Here is a 23,581-nt window from a genome sequence, read left to right on the forward strand (position 1 = left end):
CAAAAAAAAAAAAAAAAAAAGTTCTAGAAGGGCAGGGACCTTGCCTATTATTTCTCAGGGCCTAGCCTAGCACCCGGTACACAGGTAGGTGCTCAGAATGTATGTTGGCTGATGAATGAGTGAATGTATAGATCTTGTGGGTGGTGCCACAACTGTGCCAAGCATGACTGATCTGTGCTGAGTCTTCAAAGAGGAGCAGTTGAACAATAGGGCTCTGGGGTCAGGAGACCTGGATTTGAGTCCCAAACTGCCAATTAGTGACCGTATAACCTTGGGCATATCACTTAACCTCTCTAAACCTTGGTGTCTTCATCTGTAAATTGGGGATAATGATCCCACATCTTGCGGTGTATCTTTAGGAATTAGAGCTTATTATATATGTAAAATAATCTAGTGCATAGTAGGTGTTCAGTAAATGTTAGTTTCCTTTCCCCCACCCCTCCTTCCTCTGCTGGGGTATGGAGGTCGGGGTAAGAGACAGTGCTGTGGCTGAGCCTCAAGCTCTTTCATCAGTAGCCTCAGAGAGACTTGAGGCTCTCTGTCTCAAGTTCAAGGGTTTGGAGACTCTGGACTCAGCCAAAGGAGATTTCTATCTATTTCTTTTCTTTTCTGAGACAGGGTCCCTCTTTGTCACCCAGGCTGGAGTGCAGTGGTGTAAACATGGTTCACTGCAGCCTTGACCTCCCCACCTCAAGTGATTCTCCCACTTCAGCCTCCTGACTAGCTGGGACCACAGGCACGTGCCACCATGCCAGGCTACTTTCTTTTAATTTTTGTAGAGATGAGGACTTGCTAAGAAGACTGGTCTCAAACTCCTGGTCTCAGATGACTTTCTCACCTCAGTCTCCCAAAGCGCTGGGATTACAGGCATGAGTCACCACTTCCGGCTGCTACTTCTTTTTATTTATTTATTTATTTTTAAAATTTATTTGAGACAGAGTCTCACTCTGTCACCCAGGCTGGAGTGCAGTGGTGCGATCTCAGCTTACTGCAACTTCCATCTCCTGGGTTCAAGCAATTCTTCTGCCTCAGCCTCCTGAGTAGCTGGGATTACAGGCACATGTGACCACTCCTGGCTAATTTTTTGTATTTTTAGTAGAGACGGGGTTTCACCATGTTGGTCAGGCTGGTCTTGAACTCCTGACCTCATGATCCGCCCACCTTGGCCTCCCAAAGTGCTGGGATTACAGGAGTGAACCACTGTACCCGGCCTTTTTAAAATTTTATATAGAAATGAGGTCTCCCTATGTTGTTGTTGTTGTTGTTGTTTTTGAGACAGTCTTGCTCTGTCACCCAGGCTGGAGTGCAGTGCCACCATCTTGGCTCACTGCAAGCTCCGCCTCCCGGGTTCACATCATTCTCCTGCCTCAGCCTCCCGAGTAGCTGGGACTACAGGTGTCCGCCACCACACCCGGCTAAGTTTTTGTATTTTTAGTAGAGACGGGGTTTCACTGTGTTAGCCAGGATGGTCTCAATCTCCTGACCGAGGTCTCCCTATGTTTTATGTAGAGATGAGGTCTCCCTGGTCTTACAGGCGTGAACCACCGGGCCTCTCCATTTGTTATCTTTCAAGAAAAGGTAAAACAAAGCAAGCACTTGCCTTGAGGATGATGAAAGGGACTTCCCCAAGGTCACATAGTCAAGCAGTAGCACAAGTAGTGGGTCTCCTCCCTGAGGGCCAGAGGAAACCCCTGATCGCAGACAAGATGGAGTGAAGCAAGAGGGGCAGCCTCTTGCCTGGGCTGGCCTCCAGAAAGAGGAAGTAGCTGCTATGTTGTGAGAGTCAGGCTCTTGGGGTTTACTCCCAGGTCTGTCAGAGTCAACCTGATGGCATTGGGATGTAGTTTACTGTTTCTAGGTCATGATTTCTCCTGTAAATTTGGTGTATTACTCCTCCCCAATCTGCCTGACAGGCGAATGGGAGAATATTACGAGAATGAAATTTAATTTAATATATTGTTAGAAAAAAATTTTTTTTTGAGACAGAGTATCATTCTTGTTGCCCAGGTTAGAGTACAAGGGCATGGATCTTGGCTCACTGCAACCTCTGCCTCCCAGGTTCAAGTGATTATCCTGCCTCAGCCTCCTGAGTAGCTGGGAATACAGGTGCTACAGGTGCCCACCACCACGCCCAGCTAATTTTTTGTATTTTTAGTAGAAACGGGGTTTCACCATGTTAGCTAGACGGGTCTTGAACTCCGGTCCTCAGGTGATCCGCCCGCCTCGGCCTCCCAAAGTGCTGGGATTACAGGCGTGAGCCACTGTGCCTGGCTGGGAGAACAATATTTAAGAAAAAAAAATTGCAGCAATGAATCAGATAGACTCAATTTCTGAATTTTTGCTACAGCACAAATGTTTAAAATCAGAAAAAAAAAAAATTAAAAGTAACAGGTGAGGTTGGGGAAAAATAAAAAAATAAAAGTAACAACAGACCAGGCACAATAGTTGACACCTGTAATCCCTGCACTTTGGGAGGCTGAGGCGAGCAGATCACTTGAGCTCAGAAGTTCAAGAGCAGCCTGGGCAACATGGCCAGACCCTTATCTCTACAAAAAAATAGAAAAATTAGCCAGGTGCTGTGGAGTGTGCCTGTAGTCACAGCTACTCAGGAGGCTGGGATTGGGAGGATTGCTTGAGCTAGGGTGGTTGAGGCTGCGGTGAGCCATGATCATGCCAGTCAACTCCAGTCCAGGCAACAGAGTGAGACCCTGTCTCAAAAAATAAATAAATAGGCCGGGTGCAGTGGCTCATGCCTGTAATCCAGGACTTTGGGAGGCCGAGGCGGGCAGATCACGAGGTCAGGAGATCGAGACCATCCTGGCTAACATGGTGAAACTCTGTCTCTATTAAAAATACAAAAAATTAGCCAAGCGTGGTGGCTGGAGCATGTAGTCCCAGCTACTCGGGCAGCTGAGGTAGGAGAATGCTGTGAACCTGGAAGGCGGAGCTTGCAGTGAGCCAAGATTGTGCCACTGCACTCCAGCCTGGGTGACAGCGAGACTCTGTCTCAAGAAAATAAATAAATAAAAATAAAAAATAAAAGTAACAACAATCATAAGCCTCATCCCCTAGGTCCTGTAAAGTGTGAGAGCAAAATATGTAAACATATATTTTTTAAAATTATATTTTGTCGGCCGGGCGCGGTGGCTCAAGCCTGTAATCCCAGCACTTTGGGAGGCTGAGACGGGTGGATCACGAGGTCAGGAGTTCGAGACCATCCTGGCTAACCCGGTGAAACCCCATCTCTACTAAAAAATACAAAAAACTAGCCAGGCGAGGTGGCGGGCGCTTGTAGTCCCAGCTACTCGGGAGGCTGAGGCAGGAGAATGGCGTAAACCCGGGAGGCGGAGCTTGCAGTGAGCTGAGATCCAGCCACTGCACTCCAGCCCCGGCGACAGGCGACAGAGCGAGACTCCGTCTCAAAAAAAAAAAAAAAAAAAAAAAAATTATATTTTGTCTAGACCTGCAGAAAAACATGTAAACACATTATTCATTCTCTAGCCCCAGAAAGGTGCTGGGTTTGGGTAGGTACAGTGGTAAAAACATGCACCACAGATTCTATAGCCCTGGTTCATGACCAGGGCCTGACTAGTTTGCTGTGTGACAGTGGGTAATCACAAACCCTCTCTGAGCAGACCTCTCCTTCCCTAAATCGGCTATGCTGTACATCAACTCTCATCATGCTGTGGTTTGCAAGGCCAATCAACAGAGTGCCTTAGAAAGCCTTTACCTTAGGGCCCGGCGCGGTGGCTCACGCCTGTAATCCCAGCACTTTGGGAGGTCGAGGTGGGTGAAGCACAAGGTCAGGAGTTCGAGACCAGCCTGGCCAATATGGTGAAACCCCCGTGTCTACTAAAAATACAAAAAAGTTGGTGGCGCATGCCTGTAATCCCAGCTAATCGAGAGGCTGAGGCAGGAGAATTGCTTGAACCCGGGAGGCGGAGGTTACAGTAAGCCGAGATCGCGCCACTACACTCCAGCCTGGGTGACACAGCGAGACTCCGTCTCAAAAAAAAAAAAAAAATAGCCTTTACCTTGGTATGCACAGAGTTTATTATTATACCTTTCCTAGGCTCTGGAAAACTGCCAAAGCATGAGCAGTGCTGTGCAGAGTTGATCACGTGGCGCAATCTCTTTGGGCTTCTGAAAATAGTAGGTGACCAGGAGGACAAGACTAGGTGACTTCTCAATTTCTCTCAGCGCTAAAAAACAAAAAACAGAACCTGGAATTTTTCAGTGGTCTGACTCGGCTACAAAGTCCGCAGGTCACTTCCCTCCCTCCTGACCCTGCAGAGGCGGGGTGGGCGCTGTCCCTTTAAGTCCAGGCCCGGGCCAATCACAGTGAACAAAAGTTCTTCAAGGACCAAAGGAGGGAATTCAGCCTGAGAGGGAGGGCGGGGAAGGGGCGTGCCCTCTAGCCAATCGGAATCTCCCTAGAGAACAGTGACTCGCGTGCAAAGCTCTGCAGACCACTGTCCGGAGCGTCAAGAGGCGGGGCGGCTCTCGCTGTGTGGCAGCGGCCCGGGCCAATGGGCATGTCGCCCGCGGCCTATAAGAGTCCGCTGGGCCTCGGGCTGCAGGCGTTAGGGTCGGTAAGTCGTCGCCGTCCGAGGTGTGCCCTGGCTTTGTCTCGCCGTCGCTGCTGCCCCGTCTCTGACTCCGTGCCCCCCCGCCTTGGCCCCTGCCCAGCGGCTCTCCCTGTCCTCCTCCCCTTAACCACCCCCACGGTTTTTGCCGTCGGGGCTCGGGAGCCGGGCGAATGATGCCGTCGGAGAGCGGAGCTGAGCGCCGGGACCGGGCAGCTGCTCAGGTGGGAACGGCTGCGGCCACGGCGGTGGCCACGGCAGCCCCGGCAGGCGGCGGCCCCGACCCAGAGGCCTTGTCGGCCTCCCCCGGACGGCACCTGAGCGGGCTGAGCTGGCCACAGGTGAAGCGACTGGACGCTCTCCTGAGCGAGCCGATTCCCATTCATGGGCGCGGCAACTTCCCCACGCTGAGTGTGCAGCCCCGGCAGATCGTGCAGGTGAGAGGACGCGGGGCGGGGTATGTGGGGGAATCCCTTCTGAGGCTCTCGTGGCTGGAAGGCATTTGTAGTCTGTTTGACTTTCTAGACAGCTAGGGAAACTGAGGAACGGAGACATGGCTGTAACAATTGCACAGCATTATGAATGGTAGATCAGACCTCCCCTTCCCCTGCATCTACTAATCCTTCCCCACCTGGCTTTTCCATCTCGACTCCTAGAGAACCCTGATTCCCCACGGATCACTCACCCAGGGCCTGGCTGGGAGAGGGGAGGAGGATGTCGAGGGCATTGGGGAAAGAATTTGTCCCTGCCTGCAAGGACAAAAGACAGCCAGGCAGCCCTGGGTGGGTAAGTGTGCATGCTTGAGTCCAAAATAGCTTTTCCTTCCCTATCTGGGCATCCCTGGACCTCACCCTCCTTTTCTCTCTGGAGGTTCTAGGAGCAGACTCTGCCCTTGTGCCCCTACAGCCCTCTGCTGGAGAAACCGCCCCTTCCCCTCCACCCCGTGGAAAAGCCACGAAAACTTGTCAGGGACTCCCTCTCTCTCAGCGGGGGTTGTGGCCCAAGATTTATTAAGCTGAAGGTCAGACCTGATACCCCATCTCCAAGGGCAACATTAAGTGACCAATTTAGGTGTTTCTTCTCCTTCCCAAGACTGGAAATGAAGGCCAACCCAGGCCTCAGGCCCCACGTCCCCTCTCTCCTGAGGAAAGGGAGAAAAGAATTCTGACAGCCCCTCCCTCCTCCAACTCTTCCCTTTATCTGAACTTCAACGACCCCAAGACTGCTTTTTCATCTGTACAGCCCAGATGCTGTCATGTTCTGAAATACCAGACTGTGGTAATTATTGTACCCATTTTATAGCTGGGTCAGTTTGCCACCCAAGATTACTTCATGAGGTGAAAATCAAACCTGGGGAATCTTGGGTCTTCCCAGGAGCAGATTACAGTAGGTTCAATGTTTTCCCACCCTTTCCCGGGCTCCCAAGGTCAACTTCTAGGTGTTAGGGAGGGTCCTCTGATAAAACAAACCAAGAAGCCCAGCAAGGACTCCTGTGCGTTCCTGCCAGCTGATGGCTTCCTTTGGATGAAGCCGGCCCTTCCCCTGCCTCCTACTACCTGGGCTTCCCACAGAGGGGGAGGGGTGCCTCCTGGGGGATTACCTCCCCCACCCTCCCAAGGAACTAGGAACTGGAGGGGGTGGGGGCAGATTCTCCTGGGCTGACTCACAGGCGGCCCAGTGGAGTTCGCCGGCTGCTCACTGTCACCTGGGTGATTAGGAAACCAGTTGAGGCTTTTCTCCCCAGGACAGTCAAGTCATTCCTGGGGCCCCAGCTGCTGCACCTCCAGGACTGTGGCCCCAGGCATGGCAGGGAGGGGAAGGTGGAGCTCAGTATGGCAGCCCCCCTCTGCAAGAACAAGGGGTACCCTGGAAGGAGGGGAAGTCCTTGCCCTGTCAGTATGGCTCAGATTGCCTCTTTTGGTGTCTGCTCTGTGCCAAGCCCTGTTTAGGAAACCAAGGGCACGGATATGACTGGGACTCAGCCTCCATCCCTTCAGGTGCTCCTAGCCAGATGGGGGAGATTCCAGGTCAAAAGAAGCTAACTTTACAATGCAATGGTGGTGCCATGTCCTTCTAAACCCGAGTCAGAGATAGCACAGAACAGGGAGCTGTCAGCGACGGTGAGGAAGGGCGGCAGAGACTTCAGAGCTGGGCTGGGAAGTTGGACTTCTGGATTCAGGCCCTGGACTCTTTGTTGTCAATTCTCTTTGCTGGGCTCATTGTCCCCATCTGTTCAACTGGGATGGATGGATTAGGCTGCTGCTCTCCAACACCCTCTCTGGTTCCAGACTCCGAAGGGGCCAGGTGCCTTCACCTGACCTGTACAGCTGCCTCCACAGGAAAGAAAGTTTCTTGGAAGGAATCCACAGCTGGCAGCTTCTAAAGCTATTGGGATGTGTGCAGGGTTGGCGGCAGGGGAGAGGGGGAGGGTGGTGGTGGTTGTTGCCTTGGGGCTTTTCGCTGCTACTGAGTTGTCCTATGGCTCAAAAATTGGAAGCTTTCTCCCTCTCCACCCCTACAAAACTTTGCCTGTAGTGGCGATCCAAGTGTAGAGATGCTGTTCTTGCTTGTACCTGTGCTAAAGGGACCCACCCTACCGTAAGGAGGCTTCCCAGAGCTACAGGCAGGGAGGCCTTTTATTGGTTGTGTAACCTTGGACAAGTCCTTTGCCTTCTCTGGGCCCAGAGGATTGAACTAGACAATCTGATCTCTCCAGCTGCAGCCAGAGGGCCTGCATCAGGCGGCACAGCATGTGAGTTTTGTAAGCCTGCTGGCTGACAGCATCTGTCAGTCTCCCTGCAGGTCTCAGCAGCAGCCTGGAGCAGAGTGGTTGTGGGGAGGGCCTTGGCATGGGAAAAAGGAGGGTGCAGCCATTGCCCCCTCCATGGCTGGAAAGTCTGATTCAGGAGGCACCAAGCTGCCCTGCAGTACTTGGGTGTGGTGGTATCTGGTGACTGCCTGCCAAGCTGGCTGTAGTCACACCTGGGAAGGAGACAACAGCGACTGGCTGGCTGACACAGCTGGCCCCATGGCCCTGACGCAGGGGATTTAACGAGTACTGCTACCTACTCACTAGGCCGGATGCCAAGCCCTGGGGTGGGCACCGGCCTGGGAGCAGGAGCTGGCACTGAGTAAGGCTCAGTCAGCCCTAATGGGATCTGAGGAAGGGGCTGGTCTTCTCTGCAGGTTTGGTTGGGTCCTTCGACCAAGGTCTTTGGCCCATGCAGGCACAGCTGCCAGCTGACAGGGTGTGGGTTAGAAGTCCCACAGGCTGGACTGCAGCGACTGGCCTTGTCTGGCCAAGGCATCTCCCAACCCCCATCTTCCTGTTCCCCAACTACTCTGGCTCTGGGCTTCAGTACCTTGAGGGTTGCCTTTGCTTTGAAATTTAGAAAGAGAAGGTGGATTCGAACTAGTCCCTGTTCCTTCTGAACCCTGGGACTGTAATGTGGTAGAAACAGGATAGGCTTTGGAGTCAGCCATACCTGGGTTTGAAGGCATCTCCACGTGATCTTGTGCAGGTGGCATCACTCCTGTGAGCTTCAGTTTCCCAGGAGACCTGTCCCGGGCTGGGCACAGTGTCTCATGCCTGTAATCCCAGCACTTTGGGAGGCCAAAGCAGAAGAATAGCTTGAGTCCAGGAGTTCAAGACCAGCCTGGGCAATCTGGCAGAGTCCCATCACTGCAAACAATAAAAAATTGCTGGGTGTGGTGGCACACACCTTTAGTCCCACCTACTTGGGAGGCTGAAGTGGGAGGATTGCTTGAGCCCAGGAGGCAGAGGTTGCAGTGAGCTGAGATCGTGCCACTGCATTCACTACATTCCAGCCTGGACTACAAAATCAGGACTCTCTCAAAAAAAAAAAAAAAAAAAAAGGATGGAGGAAAGGAAGGTAGAGAAGGGTTTGGTTGGAAAGGCAGAAAAAAAAATTCCATATTAAAAACAAATAAAAAGACTTGGCCTGGCACGGTAGCTCATGCCTGTAATCTGTAATCCTAGTACTTTGGGAGGCTGAGGCAGGTAGATCACCTGAGGTCAGGAGTTCAAGACCAGCCTGGCCAACATGGTGAAACCCTATCTCTGCTAAAAATACAAAAGTTATCTGAGCATGGTGATGGGCACCTGTAATCCCAGCTACTTAGGAGGCTGAGGGAGAAGAATTACTTGAACCTGGGAGGCAGAGGTTGCAGTGAGCTGACCACTGCACTCCAGCCTGGATGACAGAGAGAGACTCTGTCCCAAAAAAAAAAAAAAAAGAACGAACGAAAGACCTGTCCCCATAGGTTCTGGCAACAAGGTCCAGTGCTCGGCACTCATTAGGTGCCTGGCCTCCTTCCGCCACCCTCTGTGTTCCTGATGGCCAGCTGCTTATGCCCCATTCTCCGTGTTCCTTATGGCCAGTTGTTTACCCCCCATTGCCATGACAATATCTTCCCCTGGTAAAGGTGCTCCTCCCGGAAGTCTTCCTGGAGGGCGCCGCCCGCCTCGGATTGCTCCACCACAGCTTGCCTTCTCAGCACTTAGGTGCCTTCTTTGTAGTAATTCCCTGGGAGGCAAGGAGAACAGCCTGGTCTGGAGCTGGGTGCTGACTTGGCAGCAAGGCAGGGTTGCAGAATCACTCAGAACAGGAATGCTGCCTAGTCACTTTCAGGGCAACTTTGGGTTACTGAGAAAACTGAATGTCCCCAACCCCCAGCTTCACTCTTCTCCCTACCTGGTACCTCAGGGGAGGGACCACTTATAGGTTTATCTGTCCTGTGCCATCAGGCCTGGGGGCTGTCTGAGGGCTGAGAGTTTTCACTGACCCTTAGCTGTTTCACCACTGTAAGCCTCAGTTTCCTCATCTGAGAGCAAAAAAAGTATATAATATTTGCCTCACTGGGTCCTTGTAAGTATGAATTAGGATGAGTGCATTGTAGTCAAAAGGATATACATGAACTTGAGAATCCAACTAACCTGGGTTCTGGTCTCAGCCTGACCATTCTATGACCTTGACTTGTTTCTTAACCTTTCTGTGCCTGAGGTCCTCCATCTATCAATCAAAATAATACTCAAATGTAGGATTATTGGGAGGGTTAATGTGGACATGAATGTGAAATGCTAACCATATTCCCAACATGTTTGAGCAGTTAGCGCAGTGCCTGGCACAGAACTGTTTTACTAGCAGTTTGAGAGGTAGAATAGCATGGTTAAGACTTGGACTGCCGAGCGCAGTGGCTCACGCCTATAATCCCAGCACTTTGGGAGGCGGAGGCGGGTGGATCACGAGGTCAGGAGTTCAAGACCAGCCTGGCCAAGATGGTGAAACCCCATCTCTACTAAAAATACAAAAATTAGCCAGGCACAGTGGCAGGCGCCTGTAATCCCAACTACTCGGGAGGCTGAGGCAGAAGAATCACTTGAACTTGGGGGATGGAGGTTGCAGTGAGCCGAGATCACGCCACTGCACTCCAGCCTTGGCGGCAAAGTGAGACTCCGTCTCAAATAAAAATAAAAAGATTTTGGACTCTTGAGTTTTATTCCCAGCTCTGCATTCACCAGCTGTTTGCCTTTGAGCTAGTTACTTGACCCCTCTGTACTTCCATTTTTGCATCTGTAAAGTGGGAATGATAGTATCCACCTCACAGGGTTATTGTAAGAATTAAGTGACCTGCTGTTTAGTAAATTCTATGCTATTCTTCCTGGTCATTCCTGACCAGGAATGGGTCATTCTGTGCTATTATCATTGCTATTCTTCCTGGTCATTCCTCCAGATGGTCCATTCTCAGATTAGGCTTAGGGAGTTAAATGACTTCCCACGTTCCAAAAAAATAAAATAAAAAGTTAGATGATTTTCCAAAAGCATAACAGCTGATTAGGGGCCAACAGTGGTTGACGTTACTGGGATAAGTACATGGAAGTCCTTGGTGGACCCCTGGGGCCCGCTCCTGACACCTCTCCTTCCTGCTCTCCCCTCGAAGGTGGTCCGTAGCAGCCTGGAGGAGCAGGGCCTGCACGTGCACAGTGTGCGGCTGCATGGTTCCGCTGCCAGCCACGTGCTGCACCCTGAGAGTGGCCTGGGCTACAAGGATCTGGACCTGGTGTTCCGGGTGGACCTGTGCAGTGAGGCATCCTTCCAGCTGACCAAGGCAGTGGTGCTGGCCTGCCTGCTAGACTTCCTGCCGGCAGGTGTGAGCCGGGCTAAGATCACGCCACTGACACTCAAGGAGGCATACGTGCAGAAGCTGGTGAAAGTGTGCACAGACTCGGACCGCTGGAGTCTCATCTCACTGTCCAACAAGAGCGGCAAGAACGTGGAGCTCAAGTTTGTGGACTCGGTGAGACGCCAGTTTGAATTCAGCATAGACTCCTTCCAGATCATCCTGGACTCCCTGTTGCTCTTTGGCCAGTGTTCGTCCACTCCCATGTCTGAGGCCTTCCACCCAACAGTCACAGGTGAAAGCCTGTATGGGGACTTCGCCGAGGCCCTGGAGCACCTGCGGCACCGTGTCATCGCCACTCGCAGTCCCGAGGAGATCCGAGGGGGTGGCCTCCTCAAGTACTGCCACCTCCTGGTGCGGGGCTTCCGGCCCCGGCCCAGCACCGATGTGCGCGCCCTGCAGCGCTACATGTGCTCCCGCTTCTTCATCGACTTTCCAGACCTGGTGGAGCAGCGGCGCACCCTAGAGCGCTACCTGGAGGCCCACTTTGGTGGGGCTGACGCAGCCCGCCGTTACGCCTGCCTGGTGACACTGCACCGGGTGGTCAACGAGAGCACCGTGTGCCTCATGAACCACGAGCGCCGCCAGACGCTAGACCTCATTGCCGCACTGGCGCTGCAGGCACTGGCTGAGCAGGGCCCGGCTGCCACTGCCGCCCTGGCCTGGCGCCCTCCAGGCACCGACGGGGTTGTGCCAGCCACTGTCAATTACTACGTGACCCCTGTGCAGCCTCTCCTGGCTCGTGCCTATCCCACCTGGCTGCCTTGTAACTGACTCAGACCCTGGCCAGAAGGGAAGGGACTGGGCCTCACGGGGTGGAGTGGGGCCTCCAAGAGTGTGTGGAGGACGTGACCAGAGACGCAGCCTGTGCCAGGTGGCCCAGCACTGCAGGGTTGGGCCTTCGATTGAACAGACCGGACTTCCCCGAGCACGAGGCCCCTGTGGCTCTCAGCAGGAGGACCCTTTGGTTATTGCATCACACTTTTGGACCCACATAACGGTGGGGAGCAGGAGCCATTTGTCTTGGAAGTCAATTGCCTTCAGGGGACAAAACAAATTTGGGGTGGTAGCCTTAATGCACAGCACCTCGGATTGATTCCCATGGCCTAAGAGGGTCTTTTTGACTAGGGCCAGCCTGTGGTGATCCCAGCAGCTTTGGAGGGCCTGCAGCCCACACACTGACTGATATATGGTATGTTACGGGGACTTGTCACTTTGGTCAGGCTGGGCCACTACAGGGCCTGATGGTCCAACTTGGGTAATCACTGGGAGGAGGGAAACTGAGGCCTGAGGCAGATACATGGGTTTGGGGAGGGCTGGGTTTAGCCTGGTTCTCTGAAATACATACCCCAAGCTGTGAAGCCTTCCTCTTGAGGGGTTGAGGTGGGCAGTATACAGGAGCCAAGCAGCCCAGGGTGGGTCACAGCCCAGGCCCCTTCCAGGGTGCCACTCCTTTCCCCCTTGTTGCAAGGAGCCCTCCTGCCTGGGATCTTGTTCTTTGGAGGGTGCTAAGCCTGAATTTGCCACAGTCAAGTCCATGTTCCCACCCCACTGGCTTGGTTACAGGGCTCTCACATGGGGGAGGGGAGCCATACTCCCACCCCCTTGGCATTCCCCTGGATTTGTTGCTGTTTTGCACTCTTAACACCTGCCTTATAATAAAAACTGTCTACACTGAACCTTAGTGCCATGCTTTTTCTGGGGAAATAAGGACCTTCTGTAGCTGTAGGGGCTGCAGCTGCCTCCCCTAGTTGGAGTCGGGCTTGTACTGTGGAAGGGAGCATTTGTGGGGAGCAGGGTTTGAAGCCTGGGCTATGGCTGGAGGACTGCCCCTCCTCCCAACCCCAGCCCCAGCCTGACCAGCTGTATATTGAGAGCTGCTGTCTACATGTGTGACCTGCACCTGCATGTTGCCTTCGCAGGTCTAGGACTCTTGTTAAGGAGTAAATATTTTTATGTTTTCTACCTGGAATCCAAATAGCTCTGGGCCTAGATTCAGACTCTGGTGCTCAGGGGTACTTGAACCTAGCTCTGCCTACCCAACCTCTTCCAAGGGAGCAGCTAGAGAACAGGCTGGGTGAATCTGGACTGGAGGCCCCTGCAGCAAAGGTGGCTGAGACTGGGGAACTGCTAGGGTGCCCCCTAAGCCTGAGTCCAGGTAGGTCCTCCACTTGGGAGAGGCTCCCTCAGTCCTCCAGCTCCTTCCCGCCCCAAGCACTGATGGGTGTGCTCTGGCTCAATCTAATCAGATCCCCTGGATGGGGAGAGTCTCCCCTTCCCAAACCCAGATGGTGCCATGCCAGGCTGTCTAGGAGTGTCAACCACAAGCTCCTAGCATGCTGCGCCCTCAGGGCATCAGCCAGTCAATCATGGGCCTGGACGCTGCCCGCTGTTTGCCCAGCCTCTTTGATCCAGGGATTGCAAAGCCCTTAACATATTCAGCCACATTAGGGGCCTCTGAAGTGGTGACTTTGATGGTTCCAGCCAGGGTGGAAAAACAATGCTGCAGAGGAAGGCCCCAGGTCACCAGGGTGAGTCCAGCCAACTCACCTGCTCCGAGTCCCTTCTGCTGTTGAGCTCAAAATGGCTGGAAAGCGAGCAGAAAGGCTTTCTTTGCTTGGTGACTAAAACCAGCTCCCATCCCCATCCCAGCTGTGATCACCCAACTATGGTCATGGGAAGGACTAAGTTTGTCCCACCTCCTGAGTTGGCCATTTCAGCCTTGGCATGAGAGGCTTCCAGACTTACCTTTTTGGGCTGGGGGGTGGAGTTCACCTGGATGTGCTTGTGTTAAGGGCTGAAAAAGCCAGAAACCTGTATGGTACATGTGTGTATACATTACATTCAGCCACCATGTGCCAGACACCATTCTGGGTGCTGGGAATACATCAGCAAATAAAAGAAAAAAATCCGTGTCCTTGTGAAGATTACATTCTAACGGAGTAGACAGAAAATAAACTGAACCGTATGGTCTTACATGATCAGTGATATGTAAAAATATAGCAGGATAAGGGACTGGAAATGCTCGGGTTTGCAAATTGAAAAATAAGTCAGGGGCCAGGCACAGTGACTCATGCCTGTAATCTCAGCAGTTTGGGAGGCTGAGATGGGCAGATCACCCGAGGTCAGGAGTTTGAGATCAGCCTGGCCAACATGGTGAAACCCCATCTCTACTAAAAATACAAAAATTAGCTGGGTATGGTGGTGTGTACCTGTAATTCCAGCTGCTCAGGAGGCTGAGGCAGGAGAATCGCTTGAACCTGGGAGGCGGAGGTTGCAGTGAGCTGAGATCATACCACTGCACTCCAGCCTGGACAACAGAGCGAGATACCATCTCAAAAAAAAAAAAGAAGTCAGGGTGCAACTCATTTGATTGAACAAAGACATAAAGGTGGTTGGAGGTGAGCATGAAGATATTTAGAGAAAGAGCATTCCGGGCAGAGAGCTTGCCTGTGAATGTGCATGTGCTCTGGCACATGCACCTGAGGGTGTCTGGCTGGCCTCATCCGGCTGCTGGTACTGCACACACGCACGGGTGTGAGGCAGTGGGGACACGTGAGACAGGTGTCCACAGCAGCAGCCACCATTCCTGGTGGGCTTCACTCCGGCAGGCACTATGCTGAGGTCTTCCCAATCATGATCTCCCATATCATCCTTGCAACAACTCCACAAGGGGAAAGAAAGCGTTCTTTCCATTTGGCAGACACAGAAACTGAGGCCAGAGAGGTCAAAGAGGTTTGTCTGGATCCAGAGCCATTGCTGTTAACTTCTGTTCCATCCTGCTCCCGCACTGTGATTTCACAGGATTGTGACAGTTGTCTCCTGTACATATGTGACAGCAGGGCATAATTTGGCATCACTGTGACATTTGTCATTTTATACATGACTATGGCACAGTGTAGCAGTATGGCAAGATGTACGTTTTTCTTTTTCTTTTTTTTTTTGAGACAGAGTCTTGCTCTGTCACCCAGGAGGCTGGAGTGCAGAGGCGCCATCTCGGCTCACTGCAACTTCCGCCTCCCGGGTTCAAGCCATTCTCCTGCCTTAGCCTCCTGAGTAGCTGGGATTACAGGTGCCCGCCACCACGCCCAGCTAATTTTTGTATTTCTACTAGAGACGGGATTTCACCATGTTGGTCAGGCTGGTCTCGAACTCCTGACCTCGTGATCTGCCCACTTCAGCCTCCCAAAGTGCTGGAATTACAGGCGTGAGCCATCGCACATGGCCAACATGTACGTTTTCTTGGTATACATGTGACACTAATTATGGCTTGTGATGACTATCCAGGGCTCATGATGGCAGCAGCATGCCTGTGGTTACGTTTGGGAGTGGTGCAGTGTTTCTGGGTGTGAGAAAAACACCAACTCAGTGGCTGACATGGTTCCTCCTGTGGACAATTCCTGCGGCTACCTAGGACACCAGGACAGGCAGGAATCAGGAACTGGGACTCAGAGCCAGCAAGGCAAAGGCTGAGAAGGGAAAGCCCTGTCCTCTACCTTCCAACCTCACCGTGCTCTCCAAGCAACAGTCCACCCACCCACTCAGACCCGAGGGTGATGGGAGCTCCGGATGGGGAAGGAGCGGATGGGGAAGGAACATCGCTGTGGACTTTGACGAACAAGGCATAGCCTCAGACAGTTAAATGATATGCTGCCCTTCCGCTTTCACTTGCCAAACTTCTGCTCTGTGCCCTGGGGGCTGGCATCTGTGGACTGCGTCAATGGCTCCCTTGTTCCCCAGCTTCCTGTTGGGTTGCCAATGACACATCCCAGCGTCTTAAGGAGACTTAAGGGAGGAGTAGATGTTTATTCTCTTTGTTCCCTCTCTACCAGGCTGCCATGGTTGGCCACATCCCTCAACCAAAGGTCACTGTTCCTGTCAGGAGCCCCACTCCACACAGTGGCCTCTCCTCACCCTCAGACTGAAGAGTTGCAAAGGCTTCTCACTGTTGCTGGCCCCAGAGAGCTGCACCATCCCTTCTTACTTTTTTTTTCGGCGGGGGGAACAGCACTCGCCCAGGCTGGCGTACAGTGACCCGATCTTGGCTCACTGCAACCTCCGCCTCCCAGGTTCAAGCGATTCTCATGCCTCAGCCTCCCAAGGAGCTTGGACTACAGGTGCACACAACGACGCCTGGCTAATTTTTGTATTTTTAATAGGACGGAGTTTCACCATGTTGGCCATGCTGGTCTCAAACTCCTGACCTCAGGTGATCTGCCCGCCTCAGCCTCACAAAGTGCTGGAATTGCAAGTGTGAGCCACCAAGCCCAGCCCACGCCTTTGGAAATAGTCTCATTTTATTTCTTGAGATAGGGTCTTGCTCTGTTGCCCAAGCTGGAGCACAGTGGTACGATCATAGCTTAGTGCAGCCTTGACCTCCTGGGCTCAAGCAATCCTCCCACCTCAGCCTCCTAAGCAGCTGGTACCACAGGCATGGGCCACCCCACCTGGCTAATTTTTCCATTTTTATAGAGAAGGGATCTCCCAGGATGATCTCGAAACTCTTGAGCTCAAACAACCCTCCTGCCTCAGCCTCCCAAAGTGCTGGGATTACAGGTGTGAGCCACCACGCCAGGCCAGAATAGTCTATTTTTAAAACGCTTCCCAGTTTGAATGTGCCATCTCCTGCTTACCCATTGACTGATAAACAAGTCCATATGGTCGCCAGCACAGTCGCACAACCCTCACAGGCCATCGTGCTGCCATGTTGTCACCAATTCGCACAACCTCCCTCGGTGTCACACAGTCTCACATGTGCATTCTCATCCCTGAGCTCCCTCATCACATCCTTTAATGAGGAAGACTTCCTGAGGAGGGGGGTAAGAGCAGGTGGCTGTGAGTCAGGTCAAGGGAGAATTGGTCTGCAAATCAGTCAGTCAACAGGGCCAGACTGCCAAACGAAATTAAATAGAAGCTGCTCCAGGAACTGTCAACTTACAGCCATAATAGACACAGAGGAAAGGCAGCAAGGACACTTGCAAAGTAAACCTCAGAACCCCATGCATTTGCCTTACATTACGGAAATTTATTCTTCCTGAATGTATAAGGCAGGAGACTAATTCAATATACATTCACTTTGCAGAATTCTACAAGTTCTGGGCTGTGTGTAAATGTGCCCCCTTCCCTCCATTATCAGGATGTTTAAATGTGCTTCCTTTTTTTCATTTAAAACTTTGCTTAGATGTTTTACATTGCCACCACTTCTTCCTGAGAAAAAGGTGTGTCCCCCATCCCAACCCCTAGAAGCTAGCAGACTATCTTTCTGAGGGGCTACAGGCATCCTCCCATGTGGAGAGAACAAGGGCAGTGGATGAAGGAAACAGGGATTTTTCAAACTAAAGTTTTCCCTCAAACAGGCCTCCCAGTGCCATTAGACTTGAAGCAATGACATCTACTAAAATGGGGACCCCAGCTGGGGGTTAAGAGTGTTGTTTAAGAATGACGACGGTATCTTTAAAAGAAATTCTTGGCCGGGGATAGGGTAGGGGGAAAGGGGAAAAAAAAAAACAAATTCTTTTGAGTTTCCCATTGGCAATGCTTGCTACGCTTGATCTGATTGCATCTCAGGGACCTGTAGCAACATCTCCAGTTGTACAGTGTAAGCCAAAGTCAAACGTGGGGTATATGAAGAAATTAAGAGCATTGGCCAGTTCCCCAGAACCAGCCCCTTGCCACTGTGAAGTGAAAGGCTCCTGTGAGGAGGGCGCTGGGATTGTGTAAGGTCAATTCTCAACGTCTTCCTGAAAGAAGTGCCCAGGGAGAAAGCCGAATCCAGGAGTCCAGATCCATAGAGTGGAGGCTCTGAGGAGTTGGAAGGAGCTGGAAAGAATAATTCCAAGAGCTTTAATGGCCTCTTTCCCACAGCCACCCAGCCCCACCCAAACCCTTCAACTTGAAATCTGCCTGAGGTTGTGGGGCGGGGGGACGGCAGGCACTGTGGAGAGAAGATGCAGGAGGCAATAGTATGGAATGGGGCTCCTGGGGAAGCAGAGGCTCCCTTGGGCCTTTGTCCTTGGCTGGGATCCCCTAGCCTGAGCAGTTAGAATGGAATGTTCCTGGGATGAAAAGCCTGCCCCTCCTCCACTTCTCCCCTTATGGAGTTCCCCAGGGCCCATTCCAGGGATTCCTGATATGGTGATGCTCTAGAGAAGCAGAGGCCCACGCTGCCTGGGGATCTGTCCTGGCGGCCTCTCCAGGGCTGGGCAAATTGGTTCCATCATTTATGGATCTCTACTATGTGCCAGGTACTTAGTATGACTTCTCATTTAATAGTCAAGTTTTCTTTTTTCCCTTTTTTTTTTTTTTTGAGACCAAGTTTTGCTCCTGTTGCCCACCTCCACCTCACAGGTTCAAGTGATTCTCCTGTCTCAGCCTCCTGAGTAGCTGGGATTATAGGCGCATGCCACCACTCCTGGCTAATTTTTGTATTTTTAGTAGAGATGAGTTTTGTTTTTTTTTTTGTTTGAGACGGAGTCTCGCTCTGTCGCCCAGGCTGGAGTGCAGTGGCCAGATCTCAGCTCACTGCAAGCTCCGCCTCCTGGGTTCACGCTATTCTCCTGCCTCAGCCTCCGGAGTAGCTGGGACTACAGGCGCCCACCACCTCGCCCGGCTAGATTTTTTGTATTTTTTTAGTAGAGACGGGGTTTCACCGTGTTAGCCAGGATGGTCTCGATCTCCTGACTTCGTGATCCGCCCGTCTCGGCCTCCCAAAGTGCTGGGACCACAGGCTTGAGCCACTGCGCCTGGCCCGAGATGAGGTTTCATCATATTGGCCAGGCTGGTCTCGATCTCCTGACCTCAGGTGATCTGCCCGCCTCGGCCTCCCAAAGTGCTGGGATTATAGGCATGAGCCACCGCACCCAGGTAATACTCAAGTTTTCTACTCCCTAGCTCCCCTCAAAAATACAAAAACATTTGTAGGTCTGGATCTGAAAAAAAAAAAAAAAGAAAAAAGAAAAAATACAAAAACAAAAAATCAGAAGAAACTGGCTCAGAAAAGGGAAGGCATTGCTCAGGGTCCCTCAGCTGAGGAGTTCCAGGCCAGGACTAAATCTCAGGTCTGTCTTGTTCCACCGGCAGCCCTTTTTGCCCCCACCATGAAGCTTGTCATCCTCCTCCTCTGCCATCCCAGGCTCTTTGCTCGCCTTGACACCAAATATTCCAGCCCAGATCTGCAGGGAGAGGAGGCAGCCCTCCAAAGCAAGCCCTTGGGAGGCTTGAGCCCTGAGCATCCTTGGCCCACCGTCAGAAGCCAGGTGTGCTGACTCAGCCTGACTCACCCCCGAAAGCCCAACCAGGTTGGGGTGTGCCTAGACTCTGGGAGGGGCACCTTCTGCCACCCCTCCAGCATCTCATGTCCCTTCCAAGACCCAAGGACCAGGGGTCACTATACACAGCCTTGAATGTGGGAGCCCAGATATCCCCCTAAATGGACCCCTCTTTAGCCTGATAAATGAATCACCATATAGCCTAATGTTTAAGGGATCCCCCACTTACAGCTCCTATGTCTTTGGGCAAGTCACCTGCCCTCCCTCTTTCTTCACCTGTGGAAATGGGAATAACAACCCTTACTTTGCAGGGTGGTTGGGAAGACCGGAACAGATTAATGGGTGTAAAGTGCTCAGGGGCCTGGCATAGAAGAGGTGGTTATTATTCCAGAACCAAAGGTTCCCTTCCCCCATCGCCCCTGGCCAGGGTGCAGTCAAGGACCAATGGGGGAAGAAGTAGGTTGGGGATCTCCAAGCTTTCCCAAATACCTCCTCCTGCACAGCAGGCCTCTCCTTCAGCTCTGAGAAGCCTGAGCACACAAGTTGTTCTCAAAGAACCCGCGGACAGGCTTAGGGAAGGGGAGTGGCTACAGGCTTGGAGCACCTCAGCCATGTTCTGTGGCTCCAGCCTAATCTCTAAGAGGCAACTCTGGCTGCCACTGGCAGCGGGACCCTGAGTTCTGATCAATTAGTGTAACAAATCTGTGAATACAAAATGACTCTGGTCTTTTATCCTGATAGTGACCCCCAACAAGGGCTACCTGTCTTTCCTGGAAGTCTTTCCTAATGGGTCTTCTCCCTGGGGTTCCAGGTTCAGCCCAGCCAAAGGAACTTCCTCTGCTCCCCTTTCAAAGAGGGTTCCCGCCCCTAGGCACAGCTCTGGCCTCCAGTCCCACTCTATCCAGGAAGCTATCCCCAGAACTACACTCCCGCTCTAGGGCTGCGCCGACCATGACTACCCTGCTCGTTCTCCCAGACCCCTACAGCCCAATGTCTATGAAGCCCCGGGACTACTGGGAAAAGGGATGACTGGGGGGCGGCAACAATAAAGGACTGAACCCCTCCAGCCTGGGCGACAGAGCCAGACCCTGTCTTAAAATAAATAAATAAATAAATAAATAAAAATAAAGGACTGAACCTGCTCCAGGCCACGCCTCCTTCGTCTGGCGAAAGCAGCCCCACACTGCCCTCTGGTGGCACCGCCCACATGGTTATCCAGTTGAGGAGCAGGTACCTAGATTAGAACCTTGAACCCAGCCCCAAGCACCAGCCTGAAGAAAGGCTCCTGTTCCCATTTCCCTTTGCTGATATACATTCACTGGTGGCCGTCAGTGTCCTCCATGCACAGGTCCCCCAAGATCCCTGTACTCAGTCCTGTCCCCAGAGCTGAGGGCCACCAAGAAAGTGTTCTGAAAGTCAGCCTTCTGTCCAGGGCTACAGCTGCCCTCCAACAAACTGCTCAGCCCCCAAGGGGTCCCCTGGGATGGTGACAGCCAGGAAAGGCTGCCTGGAAAAAGGGCTAGCAGACATAAGCCCTTAAAAGTAGAGACCCTCTGATTTGGCTCTGCTTTCTGAGCCCCTATCAATATTTGCTGATTAAGAAGAAAATGGAGCCAGATGGGTGAGCTTTCTTTTTTTTTTTTTTTTTTTGAGACAGAGTCTTGCTCTGTTGCCCAGGCTGGAGTGTGGTGGTGCGATCTCGGCTCACTGCAACCTCCACCTCCTGGTTTCAAGCAATTCTGTCTCAGCCTCCCAAGTAGCTGGGATTACAGGCGCCCGCCACCACGCCTGGCTAATTTTTGTCATTTTTAGTAGAGATGGGGTTTTACTATGTTGGCCAGACTGGTCTTGAACTCCTGACCTCAAGTGATTGGCCCTCGTTGGCCTCCCGAAGTGCTGGGCTTACAGGCATGAGCCACTGCACCCAGCCTGAATAAAGCCAGATGGGTAAGCTTCTAGAGGGGCCCCTGGAGGGTCAGGCAGGGGTGGGAAGGTGCCTTTTGTTAGTTGGCTATGGAGTAATGGACATAGCACTAACTAGGAGCTGGGGTTCAAGTCTGCCTGTGTGTGCCCCGGCCAGGAAGCTTGATGAGGAGCAGCAGGACATCTGGAAGTGGAGGGAGAGGGCAGAGCTGCCTGTGACACCAGGACCAATCTCTATTTACTACCCCCCACCTCACACATACACACTAGCCAGTGTCATCTCTAATTCTCTACTCACCCACCCCACCCTCAGATCGGGACAAGCTGATTACAAATAAATCCTGGAGAAAGTCAAAACGGTGATGGCACCAAGCACTTTACACCATTAGCTAAAAGCTTCTCTGGACCAAGTGCCCCCTCCCATGCAATCCAGAAAACAAACCGTCCTGGCTGCAGCCCAGCACCTGAGCTGAGCTCCTTCCAAGCAAGTGCTGTCCTCTCTAAGCCTCTAGACCCCAAATGACCCAAGTGGCTTTGGAAGGTGTCTCTGTCTGGAAAGACCAGAGGATGGCACTGCCCCCTTCACTACTTCCCTGGGGTTCCCTAGCTTTGTCAGAGGCTCTGAGACCCCCTCCTGAACCTCCCTTCCCCAGCTAAGAAAGCCTTCAGGAAAGCCTGGCTGTTAGCCGAGAAACCAGCCAAAAAGTTTGGTATCCAGGGAGAAGGGCTGATGAGGGAGGATCCGGTAAGGGCCCCAAGCCTCAGCCTGTCAGAGCAGGTGCACCTGACCCCCCCAGATTCCTGTGGGAGGAAGCATCCTCCCCACTCCACCTCATTCCCAAGCCCTGACTCAAGAAGGGACTCAGGAAAGAGGCCCAGAGAGGGGGCAGAGTTGTTCTAAGTCACAGAGCAGACAGGATCCAGAGGACAACTCTCCCTAGCCCCTGTCCAGGGTACTGTGGGAGGTGCACACACAGGCCAGGAACCTTGATTCTTCCCTCACTGGCATGTGACCTTGAGAAATCCCCTCTTCACTCTGCAAAAGTAGGACTTTAAATTAGTTCATGGCTCTATCAGCAAAAGCAGTGCCTGTTTCCAGCTGTGAGTTAAATAATACATTATCGGCCAGGTGCAGTGGCTCACGTCTGTAATCCCAACAATTTGGGAGGACGAGGCAGGCAGATCACTGGAGGTCGGAAGTTTGAGACCAGGCTGACCAACATAGAGAAACCCGGTCTCTACTAAAAATACAAAATGAGCTGGGCATGGTGATGCATGCCTGTAATCCTAGCTACTCAGGAGGCTGAGGCAGGAGAATCGCTTGAATCCGGGAGGCGGAGGTTACGGTGAGCTAAGATCGCACCGTTGCACTCCAGCCTGGGCAACAAGGGTTAAACTCTGTCTCAAAACAAACAAACAACAAAAAATAAATTATCTTTCCATGATTTAGGGGGGAAGCAGAAGGACCTCTGCCCTGTATTGACATCACCATAGCCCCTCTAGGAAGGTGAAGAGATCCACTTCGCACACTGACAAGTGAGAGTGAAATTAACTCAGCTGGTGAGCAGCGATACGGTAGCCAGGTCATTCACAGTGGGGACAGAGGAATGGGAGGCCGAAGGGCATTTTGACAGGAAGAGAAGCAGATCTCACCTCAGATCTGGCTCTTTAAGGCCCCCCTTTCTGGAAGATGATGCCATACCTGCCCCCTTAGGGCCTGTTAAAGGGTGCCACCTGGTTCCACCCGGGCCAAGTCATCTTAGTGACAGTTTGGGAGTTAAGCCTCTAGGTTCTGCTATGTAAGGGTCCCTGGGTGAGGAGGTGCTAGACATCCTGTCCTGGTTATCTGAGTCAGGCCGTAATTTTAGCGAACCTGCATGACGGCATAAGAAAAGCTGTCTCCTAGAAGAAGGGCCTAAGTATGAAGAGAATAAATCCTAAACCTCTCTGGGATTCCGTCTTCCCACAGGTGAAACAGGCCTAGAGGGGAATTCAGCGGTACAGCCCTGTGCCAGCCCCCACCCCACCCAGGGGCCTCATTATTCTGTCCTCCCGAAGGCATGGAGCTGGGCGACGCCAGGAAGCAGCATCCTCAAGGGCAAGACTGCTCACAGCTCCGAGAGGCCCGGGAAAGGCCACGCAAGTAGGGGTGAGGATTGGGGGTGCTGCATCCGTGCCGTAGGTTCCAAACGGTAAAAGTTTGCCGCCAACCCGTTCATGGGATCGAGCCCCGTCAAGAGTCCAACTCTTATAATGGAGACTTGGTGCTACCACCTCTCACTCCCCAGATTGTCGGGGAGAGGCGGGAACAGAACGTGGCAGCTTTACTAAGGACCCAGCAGACGCCAGAAGCTCCAGGGAAGGGAGTTTCGCGGCCCTGGACCAGCCCCCCACACGCCCTGACCCTCGAACGCACCAGCCGCTAAGACCGCACCTCAGCCTCCTCTACTGGGCCCCTGGCCCCCCACTGTCTCTTCCTGCGGATCCGTAGTCCATGCAGCCGGCGTCCGCGATCAGTCGGTCGGTCGGCACCTCGGCGAAGCTTGTCGGGGCGGCCAGGGGTCCAGGCGTGGAGGTCAGCGCTGGGGGGAGGCGGGGCCGCGG

At 52.6% G+C, this 23,581-nt stretch overlaps 1 protein-coding gene and 1 long non-coding RNA gene across 2 annotated transcripts; one reads left to right on the top strand and one right to left on the bottom strand.

Moving 5' to 3' along the window:
- The first annotated feature begins 4,462 nt into the window (after window positions 1–4,462).
- FAM46B (family with sequence similarity 46, member B) lies at window positions 4,463–12,466 on the top strand. Its single transcript, XM_011955575.1, has 2 exons — window positions 4,463–5,023; window positions 10,548–12,466. Exons 1-2 carry the CDS (start codon window positions 4,760–4,762, stop codon window positions 11,559–11,561), a joined length of 1,278 nt encoding a protein of 425 aa, XP_011810965.1. The 5' UTR covers window positions 4,463–4,759; the 3' UTR covers window positions 11,562–12,466.
- A 4,095-nt stretch (window positions 12,467–16,561) lies between these two features.
- On the bottom strand, window positions 16,562–23,581 carry LOC105521358. The gene is made up of 2 exons (XR_001003257.1): window positions 23,412–23,581; window positions 16,562–17,606 (listed from the first exon to the last, which is right to left on the bottom strand). It is a non-coding gene; the product is annotated as an uncharacterized LOC105521358 (long non-coding RNA).

Source organism: Colobus angolensis, unplaced genomic scaffold (assembly GCF_000951035.1).
Source record: "Colobus angolensis palliatus isolate OR3802 unplaced genomic scaffold, Cang.pa_1.0 Scaffold4, whole genome shotgun sequence".
NCBI lineage: Eukaryota > Metazoa > Chordata > Mammalia > Primates > Cercopithecidae > Colobus > Colobus angolensis.

Coding starts and splice junctions, on each gene's coding strand:
- FAM46B (XM_011955575.1), top strand. CDS start 4,760: ATGATGCCGTCGGAGAGCGGAGCTGAGCGCCGGGACCGGGCAGCTGCT. Junction 5,024..10,547: donor AGCCCCGGCAGATCGTGCAG/GTGAGAGGACGC, acceptor CTCCCCTCGAAG/GTGGTCCGTAGCAGCCTGGA.